This window comes from Megalops cyprinoides, chromosome 12 (genome assembly GCF_013368585.1).
Source record: "Megalops cyprinoides isolate fMegCyp1 chromosome 12, fMegCyp1.pri, whole genome shotgun sequence".
Taxonomy (NCBI): Eukaryota; Metazoa; Chordata; class Actinopteri; order Elopiformes; family Megalopidae; genus Megalops; species Megalops cyprinoides.
Genome location: NC_050594.1, coordinates 8,695,771 through 8,706,477, shown reverse-complemented (window position 1 = coordinate 8,706,477; position 10,707 = coordinate 8,695,771). Strand labels below are relative to the sequence as shown.

The 10,707-nt window shown below is 43.2% G+C and overlaps 1 protein-coding gene across 1 annotated transcript; it reads left to right on the top strand.

The window, feature by feature from the left end:
• Positions 1-243: 243 nt before the first annotated feature.
• LOC118787108 (myristoylated alanine-rich C-kinase substrate-like) lies at positions 244-6,918 on the top strand. The gene is made up of 2 exons (XM_036542538.1): positions 244-405; positions 5,260-6,918. Exons 1-2 carry the CDS (start codon positions 310-312, stop codon positions 5,857-5,859), a joined length of 696 nt encoding a protein of 231 aa, XP_036398431.1. The 5' UTR covers positions 244-309; the 3' UTR covers positions 5,860-6,918.
• The last annotated feature ends 3,789 nt before the right edge of the window (positions 6,919-10,707 follow it).

Genomic DNA, 10,707 nt, shown 5'->3' with positions numbered 1-10,707 from the left:
TGCCGTCATCGGTACGACTGTCCATTCATCAGTGGGCCAGGGCGTTGTACTCCGCATCTTATTAGCGGCGAGGGAAATTTCTCCATTTTCCACTCAAACTACATAGCTTCAAATCTGGGATTTTTAAATTACCTTTTGCTCTCCAGATTCCGAGGTTTGTCGTTTTCGGTGTAGCACAGCTGGAGTTTGGTTACTTTTAGGGAAAACTTGGAAGGAAAGGTCTTTGTTACTGAACTTGATTAAAGAAGAGAAACGCGTGGTCTTTGTTCGTCTAGTAGAACGGTCGAGTTTCTTTGTTGGACCGAAAGCATGGGAGCGCAATTCTCCAAGACCGCTGCAAAGGGCGAAGCCGTCGCCGAAAAACCGGGAGAGGCTGCGGCTTCAACTTCCAAGACAAATGGGCAGGTAAATACTACAGATATCAATATGTGCAAGACGGAGATTAATTGTGTTGAATTTAAGATTTTGCACAGATGCTGTGCCTCACAGCACAATGTTGTCGGGGTGCTTGTGGAACGCACTTATTTGGTTTAGAGCCATGAATTTAGTGAAAATGTGTGGTCTTTGTTGGTGAAATTAGTTCTACTGACCTGTAACCCTATGGATCATGCCAACCTTTAGCAAACAAATTAATTTTTTTTTGCAAAAAATGACTGGGTTTGGTAATGGGCAATTGAAAATGCAAGCGTTATTGTACCTACTCATGGTTCTGTCTACGAATGTCCAAATAATACTCTATATTCGAAGCATATTTTAATTGGCATCTGTTTAATTGCCAAAATGGAGACGTATACAACTTGCTTGTAATTTTAGAAACGCCGTTTAAATGTTCAAATCATGACATTAAATGCAGACATGCATGCTGGTAGGTTTGCACGGTAGCCTGGAATGGTTTTGCACTGTGGCAACAATAGCTCGCCAATCTAGTTTACCACGCCTTTGTTCCAGATGCTGTATTGTAGTGGAGATGCTTAGGACCACTGGGCTATGACTGAATTTCAGACGAACCACCCTTAGTGTTAAGTCGGTGGGTCGAAATAGCAACCATTTTTTATGAATTGGTTTGTGTTAAGAGACGATGGCTACAACCAGACTGAACGCTGCTCTGATCTTTCGGTGGACATCTGCCGATTTAATGAGCATCTAGGTTGAGGGCGCTTTGGTTTACCAGTAACAGGGGGTGACGGTGGCTACAGATCGCCCCTAGTGGCAGATCAGAAAAAAACACGCTAGAGTTGCGCCTCCGGGGACAGATTCACGGATGTCTGATAGACGGGGATTTTAATGGAATGAAAAGGTGCGCTTTAAACTGAGCCTGTCCTTTTCAGTCGGAACTAGGATAACTTTTTAGATAGAAGATGAAACGATTCATCTATTTAATTTTTCTAGTGATGCCCTTGTTTGTGTAGCGTTACATTAAGCAGGACGTCTTTACTGAATTGTTCGGATAGAAGCGTTTTTCTTTGTTAGGAAGGTTTCTTGGTGTGTATAAATGTTTTTTTTTAAGCCTAGGGGGGCTCTAAGTCTTAACTAATCCAAAACGGCATCTGTTGCTAATCGGTGAAGTTATCCGTTGACAGCGTATCAGTATGCATTGTTTGATAAAACTGGTCAAAATGGACACTTTCAGTGTCATGGTGTCATTGAATTACAAATGCACTGATGATCCACAGGTGGTGGAACGTGTCCTCTTATGGCAGTCTAAAGTCACAACAGCGACGGTGACATTTGTTTGCTTCTTAGTCATTACTACCTCATTTTAGTTATTCAGGAAATGTGGGGATGTGCAAAAATTGTAAGAAGCTGCCTTCGTGCCTGCGTTTTGCTGTTGAGGCAAATTCTCTCGACTGGATCTGAAAAAGCCAGTGATTGGTAACATGTTGTAGCTCCTCCCGTTTTGAAGATCATGAAGCATTCCCATAGGGATCAACCGCGTGTTGCTTTTTTTCCAGCAGCGTTCAGTTTTTCTAGGCGCATTGTGTCGTAGTCAGAATTAGCTATTGCTTCATTTACCTGCTACCTGTAGGTCACCCGTGTGCACTGAAAGTGTGCCCAGAGTGAAGGATGCTAAATTAATGTGCTACTTTCCATAACAAAATAACAATTAGTGAAAATGGATCACTGAAAAACAAGTGTATTAGATTGGTCAGGTACACTTGGGTAAGGTACACAGCTCTGCCAACCTTTGCAGTTGACTTGATTAAATGGCCAGTCGCAGGTGAGAGCCTGTTTGCAATACCTCGTGCGTAGTGCATGGAATCGAACAAGTGACTGCTTCACTGTCCCTGACTGTTAATCCCATCAGTTGTCAACCACATCCATCAGTAATGGCTACAGTCATCGCGCTCAAATTCCCCAGCAAGCTAAAATGCAGAGAACATTCTTGGATTAAAGGAAGAATTCCTTATGGGTAACCATGGCTCAATCTTTTACCCCCCCAACCCTGATGGGCCTGTCAGAGCCTCATTCTCGTACTGGAGGTGCATCTGCTCAGGTCAGTCCTGATTGGTTGGTAGACATTCTCACCATACACCTCCATATTTACGCACGTGTACCTTCAGTGGCCTCTGCCAATGTGTGCTGTGCCTCAACAGCATGCCAGCCAGTCCAAAGTCGGCTCTTAAAATGCTGTATACCTAGTGCCACTTGTTGGATTCCTCCAACGAGCTACATTGGTGATCGATCCTCACCGTGCTTTTCCTCCCTCATTTCTTTGTACGCATGTGGGTCAGCTTGTTCACCGGTACTGTTATAATTCCCTCAAGGGGTGCTGTATAAATATTCAAATTTCTATGTGCTGTTAGATAATCAGCATGTATTAACATTGATGTGCTCATACCTGTGGTGATCGTTGGTAGGATGGTCTACTGGATACGTCATGCTTATTGATTTGAAGCTGAGAAGTAAGGATGGCTATGCTGAAGCAACCCATGTGAAGTTGAGTCCTGTTGTCTTTGATTTTTTTTTTTTCAGATTAAAGCGGTTTCAGTGGTAGCTGAGAGGTGTCTGATATTCCCTGCATGTGGACTGAACCACATTTGAACTGAGTTTGCCGACCTCAAAGATTCTTTGCTGTATCCAGAGTGCGTGTGTTCAAATTTGAATAAAATAAGCATTCTTGTCTAGATGGCTTTGCGTACGAGGAATAGGTTTGTGGGGGTCATGGGTTTTGGTTGTCAGCTGGTCAGACAGGTAAAAGGAAAAATGGATGTCTACAGCAGTTACATATGTGTTCTTGTGTAGTTCTATACCTGTGTCTTCTGTTGTAAAGTTAAGGCAAAGAATGTCATCCATCCAGGGCTTCATAAGCTAGAAGCTCTAGAGAAGGGGTTTCTACTCCCAACATAAGTAGGTAAGGCAGGCGGACAATGGTGGGCTGCCCAAGGCACAGATACATAGTATAGAAGACTCTGCTTCTCAGCCTTGAAAGGGTTGCCTTATTATAATTTGGGCTGCTGTCGTGAGGCTCATAGTTCAGCCTTGTATCATTACTTAACTGGGGTAGTCCAAGACTCAAAGATCATATTGTCTGCTCATGAAGGAGAGGGTCTAGAACATGCCCTTCTGTCTCTTGGCTAGAGGTGCACGCAGAGTGCAGAGGGCCAACATTTAATACCATGACCAGTGGGGTAGGTTACAGTAATGGTCAGTTTCCAGATATTTTCTAGTGCCAGGTAAACGAAACGCGTTTAATGCATGCAAAATGTAATGACACATCAACCTGTTGGACGCCTAACCCTTTGTCATAATTCGTACTACTCATTTTCTTTCATGCAGGCGGTGTAATTTTGATTATCATTTTTTCAGCCTCTTACAAACAGAACTGCCAGTTTTGCAATTTCCTAATGGAGATTGCCAAGCCTTGAGGGTGCAGGTGAAAATGAAATGGTGCCATTTTCTACTCGCAGCTGTAATAGATAGAAAGCACAGACCATTGGCTGCAGCATACACAGGGAGAGTTGATTGCAGATACACTGCCACATAAGGAAATGTACAGTGCCACAACTTTGATCAATGTGCAGTGCATATATGGAAAGCCAGAGCAGATGTGTTCATCTGAATGAAGTGGGAAGTCGTTGGGTTAATGAATGGGCTGGTTGGGGGTTTGGAGCAATACGGCACAAGATCTGCAGGGATTGAATTTACCTGTGCACTAGAGGGACATTTTAAAATGACATTGTTTCTGGCAGCACACAAGACAAGTTTTGTGCGTAAATGTATTAGACTACTTATAATTCACACCTTCCTAAAGCAATCTCAAAGAGCTGACATGTCGATTTGGTAGAATCGTTGGCAGTGCTTGGTGAAAGGCAATGCTTATTGAAAGTTTTGATCAATTTTTTGCTTCAAGATGGTGTAACATTTTTTTTTGACTTGTCCAAATTCTTTTGGCCAAAGATTTTATTCCTGTTTAACCTGTTCCTGTTTTATTTTTGTCTCATTTAACCACCAAATGGGTACACGGACTTGCCAGATAATTAAATTGCATGGTTTTTGCAACTGGTTTTGGTTTATTTGCAATGAATGGGTGGGCTTGGTGTACAGTTTGAGGACATGGAAGCTGATATTTTTGTGTGCTTAGACTGGACTACTTCCAAACTGGCGCGATAAATCGCACTTAAATTTACAAGAGTGCTTTTGAGTTTACAGGGTTTGGATACTTTTTGCCCTTGACAGCAGATATAAAATCAGCTTCCCAGCATCAGTTGCTCAGGAAGGTCAGGAGAAGATCACACTTGTTCATACAAGGATCAAAAGTATATTGCGAGAATGAGAGGAGCTTGCACCTTTACTACACCGGACTATATTAGACGTGATGTATGAGTCAAGTCATCTTACGTATTGTACTCTGAGAATATCTGATATTAGATGGAGGGGCCACCTGCAGGGTTGGGTCCCTGGATTGTGCAATCAAAGGTCATCAAAGCATTTGCACTCCAATACCTAATATCAGTGTGATGGGTGATTCATCTTTTTTTACCGGCTGTCTGTCACAGGACACCTAAAAATTGAACTCCATAAAATGATTGTGAGAAAATGGCTGACCAGGAATATTAAAAATGACTTTGCCTGGGGGTGTAAACTGTGTTAGCTAAGCTTGCTAGTTTGTGTTGGAATCTTTGCGAGTGGATGGACTGTTACCCTTGCGGGGTACCATATACCATGTTACCCATGGTATATGTCATGAATGTGCCACAGCCTGCCATTTTACTCTGATAAAACAGTCTGTTTAATTTTGCTTTATTTGTGATCCTGCAGGAAAACGGCCACGTGAAGGCGAACGGTGACGCCTCCCCTGCCGCGGAGGAGGCGGGCAAAGAGGAGGCGCAGGCCAACGGCAGCACCCCTGCGGACGAGGCCTCCAAAGAAGGGGCGGTGCAGGCCGAGGCAGCAGCGGAGGGCGGCGCGGAGGGCGACAAGGAGAGCGCTGAGGCCGGCGCCTCCGCCGAGGGCGAGGATGCCGCCAAGGCCGAGGACGGCGCCTCGTCCTCCAACGGCAGCGACGGAGACAAGAAGAAAAAGAAGCGCTTCTCCTTCAAGAAGCCCTTCAAGCTCAGCGGCTTCTCCTTCAAGAAGACCAAGAAGGAAGGGGCGGAGGCGGAGGCGGAGGGCACCGAGGAGGCAGCGGCCGCTCAGGAGCCGGCGGAGGCTGCGGCAGCTGCCCCGGAGGCCAAACCCGAGGAGACCGCTGAAGAGAAGCCGGCCGCCGAGGAGACGGAGGCGGCCGCTGCTCCCGCAGCAGAGGAACCCGCCGCGGAAGCCAAAGCCCCCGAGCAGGAAGCGGCTCCGGCCGAGGAACCCGCCGCCTCCACACAGGAGTCCGCCGCCAGTCCGGAGGCCGCCCCCAGCGCGGAGTGAGCCCCGAACCAACCCGGAACGAAGCGAAGGAACCGAAAACGGAAAACGCGATAATCAAAGAACAGTTTCCCTGCTTGTACGTCGGCATGGCGCCTGGTGCTGGTTTTTGAAAGTTTTTTTTCTACAACCAGGGATATTTTAAAAAGCTCTGTTTTGCCCCCTCTCCCCAAATGAAATCCTTATCCATTGTTACTACCATTCCAGTAGGCGGAGACGAGGATGGCGCAAAGGAGCAAGGGAGGAGTGAAAACATGCATCCACGATCTGCCGTGTACCTTTTTACATCAGTATTAAATGTTTTTGTGTGCATATTTTGGATTTTTATACATGTAAACTTAACAAAGCGTACGGACGTGCCTACGGTTTAGAGGTGGGTGGATAAAGGTGTAAATGAAGTCTGGGTGGGGGCGGGGCAATTGAGAGCGGCTCATCTGGTGCCGGGAAATGCGCCACAGACTGATGGGAAATGTAGTCTTAAATGGGAAATGAAGTCATCCTTGTTAAGTGTTCCATACGGTTTGACGCTGGGTCATCGTTGCTATGAGAGGACCATACGATTCCCTGAAAGAACTAGGTTTAGAAAGAATTTAAATTGTAGAAGCTTTTTTTCCACTTCTCATTAGCTGTACCCTTCAGTGATTCTGTAGAAATACAAGTTGTATAGGCATTTGTTCATTGCTGGTTTTATGACCTTAATAAAGTGCAAGTACAAGTATGTATGACCGGCAGGTTGTTTTTAACTGTGACAATTGTACAAATCTTGATCTCAAGCACATGAAGATTGCAGCTGTCTCCACCTCATTTATATAGGTAACAAAAATCACATCATCATGGAAGATCTTTGATGCAATTATCTCAAACCAAACTGTGATATGTGGAACAGTCTGTTTCTATACTATGTTTTAACTACAAACGATACTTACAATTTGAGGAACATGCATTGCTTGTGTAGCATTTTTTTTTTTTGTAAATACCAGAGATGCGTTGACCAATTTGACTTAGAGTTGGAATGTAACTTTGCTTACAAAATTGCTATTAAACTCATGCTGAAGGTGTTCGAATTTTCTGTGAGCACTCAAAGCTAAAATAAATGTGAATAAACTGACTTGGTATTTTTTTTCTTGATTGTTCCAGGTAATGGAACAGAATGCCCTTGGATGGTCTGTGGTAAAGGGCTGTCTTTTTATGCAAGTGTATTTGTTCACACCTACCCCTTCTGTTGTAGAATCTTCTGTACCTTTTTAGATTTTACTTGAAGATTTTTCTTGCCCTCAGGGCCACCTCTTCAGCCACACTCTTGGTTACCTTTTGAGGGTTTTGCTGTTCCATCTTGCCTATTTCTTCCCAGCGGACTTGTCATGGCCCGAGAGCATTTTGATGTGAATGTAACAATACACATCACCTACAACATAGACATGTGAAATCCATGATTATCAGCATGCATGCTTGTTTCGTAGAATCTTAACTCCTGCGACGGTGGACTTTCTTAGGAACTCGATGAGAATCTGAATCTTGATCGAAAAACCCAAAAGGCCTGGTCATAAAGGGAAATTCTTTTGTCAAGCGTCAGTTTATTCAACATGTATTTGCATACCTCTGCGTCATGGTAGGTCATACTGCAGGTCTTAACCACAGCAAATATGATGCACTACAGCAAATGAGCCAAGGAACATAGCCCTTATTCACAAAATTTTTTTCTGGAGCTAGAGCCATGGAATACATTTTCACTTTTGAGTGAAATGGCATTTTTAGAACAAATGATGTATGCAATGTATATGGTCAGAGGACCACATTTTTTTCCCTCTAATGCCAATGCCTGTAATGGTCTTTGCTGTGCACAAATTGCTGGCGAAAATATTTGGCAAATTTCCCATTCTATAGAACATCACTTTTTTTTCCCTTCGGAATACAGGTGTTCCTGTATGGTGTTACATTAACCATGCTGTGCACTGAAAAAAACAGTGTGGCTTGAACATTAGTCTTGTTCATTTGGCTCATGAAAGCAGACAGGCTGAGCCTGACGGAGAAAATGAATGCCTCTGGTGTTGCTATGGTAACCCATCTGAAATTGCGCATATAGTAGTGAAGCCTTTTGTACAACGCAACGTTCATTCATTTGTATGAGCCAGTTTGAAGCAGTTTCAGACCAAAGTTTGCACTTTGTTTTGACACACAACATTGTTACCAGCTGTCTTACCCCCCATGTTACCTGTATTTTAATATAACGGAGATTCAAGTTTAAAGTGCTTCAGATCTGTATTTCGCTTCCGTGGAGCTACAATGTGTCATTCAATCCCCTACAACTGCTTTTATTGGAACTTCCATGCTTTCTTTAGACCAGCGTTTCCCAAACCTCTCCTGGAGGACCCCTTGTCCTGCATGTTTTAGATCTCTCCCTACTCCAACACAGCTGATTCAAATGATCAACTCATTATAATAACAAACTGATCATTTAAACCAGCTGTGTTGGAGCAGGGAGAGATCTAAAACATGCAGGACAAGGGGTCCTCCAGGAGAGGTTTGGGAAATGCTGCTCTAGACCATTGACCAGAGAAAAGGAGCCCATCAGCTGACTAACACCTGGCATACTCCAGTTAAATAAGATGTGAATTGTAACTAATACCAGAACACCAGGGAGCACCATTCCAAGAGGACAGCATCCAGCCAATCTCCACACTTCTGGCCTCGCTGATTCAATTAGTCCTCCCTGGAAACTCCTGTTAAACGATGACATCTGCAACAGGACAGAGACAGGTGTAAGCACCCCTTTGCCACAACTAAGAAATTCATTTTAGCTTCCACCTTTGTATTTGACTGGTTGGGAGGATCACCTGACCCAGAGTGGGAGCCACGACTGAACAGTTGCATTTTCCAAAGGGCACAGTAAGTATTTTCAAAATATAAATACCCGAGTGTTCTACCACACTGAGAACTGCCAAAATGTTTAGCATCCATGATAATGGGATGTCTATGTTGCCGACCACGATAATCTGAACACTCACTTCTCGAGATCCAGTGTTACAGCAGTCCACGTTATCTAATAGCATTTTACGCATTTGACAAGAACCAGCAATAATATGTACAATAACTGTATATGATGCCATTCATTTAATTTGTACCAATGTATTTTTTCACTTCAAAACCTCAGGGGCAATACACAAAACAAAAAGGCCACCCTCAGATCCATATATTTATTCTTTACAATTTTTCACATAGTTCTCCTGTTTCTGCCGTCTGATTCCGAATGCCTCAGATCGGTCTATAGTACCTGGTTATTTTCTCTCTGATGTATCGCTGTTGAAATCATTGACTCCATTTCTCTACCTTGGATTTAGTTGGTGTTCGCCAATTTTATTTGTTTCACTGTTAGCTGCCTCACTACTGCAGTTTTGAGGATTCTGCCAAAATAGGCATCCATCTCAGTTTTTTTCCTGGTGAAAACGTCTCAGATAAAACGAGGCTGTGGTGCACATTTAAATTCACATCCATGATCTCAAATTTCTATAAAGTTACATTCCACAAATTCCTTGAGTGCTGGACACAACCCTAAAATATGAATATGACTGCCATTTTATACCACGTTTTGACAGACGTGTTGTGCCACAGGAAATTTATGGTGAAGGCCAGTTGGCTACAGCACATGTAATTACATGGAATTTACCCTAAATTACTATACAGACATACATATACATGCTTTCTAGATTTATACAGCAATAAAATCTAGTATTTAGCTGGCAAAGATACACTGCTCTGTGTAAAGGACAAGCAATAAGGCTTTTAGGCTGTGGAATGGGAAATTTGAGAAAAAAAATACTTTTGGACCATTTCACCCTCTTGATTTGCCATTTGTACTTATGTTATATTCCTCACTGCGACATCCAGGGTCATAATGCCATTAGGACCATGTCATGTGAAGCTGGCCCCACATTTTGGTTAAAAATCTTGAATTCTATTTGGATGGCATTAAGTGGTGTACTAACCAGAGGCCTGTAATTTCCAGGCTTTTATCCCCCTCTGGTGGTTGACAAAAGAAGTACAGCAAATAATATTTTTTTGGCTGGGCATACACATTTTGTTTTCAAATTATTCCAATAAGGGATACATAAAATCTCATGGTATCATTTACAAAATGGAGAGTAAGATGCCACAACAGGGTTTTGTAGGATACAATTATGTATTCACAATATATTGTAACAAAATATGGTGTGGTAACACCACCCCACTACAACACAATTAAGAGGAAAGGGCTGCTGATGGTAATCCTTACTAAAGCTGTACCCACCACAGTAGGTGGATAATAAGGGGTAAAAAAAGCACCCCAAAGAGTGGAAAGAAAAAAGTGATGAGTCAAGGACAAAAGGAAGCACAGGAACTCAGAACTTTACTGAACTGCTTCAGATTCAAATTGCAAGTTTTTAATTGTCTGCTTAATAGCACATAAAACCTAGTACATAAATGCCTTTGGATCTTGTATTGTGGCTCAGTATAAAAACACATAATGTCTTACATATATCCATACACTGGAAAGAGTGAATAAACAGCGAATAGTCACAAATTATAGCTCCTAACCAAAATATTTCCTAACAACAACGCATACACGTCTCAGCCTATATTTAAAAGAAAGAGGCCCCAGAGAGAGGACACAACTCAGCTGAAAGGTTGTAAAGTGAATGACTCTCACAATGCTAGCAGGAAGGTCCCACAAGAATCAGCAAGAGCTGCCTAGCTGTCCAGGGAGCTGCCCGTCTTATTTCTTAAGCTACGTGGAGTTCGGTGAGGCGCTTTCAGTGACCCGACTCCAGAGACGGTCTGGCAGCTTTTCCCAGCTTTTCCCGTGTGCTCATTTGA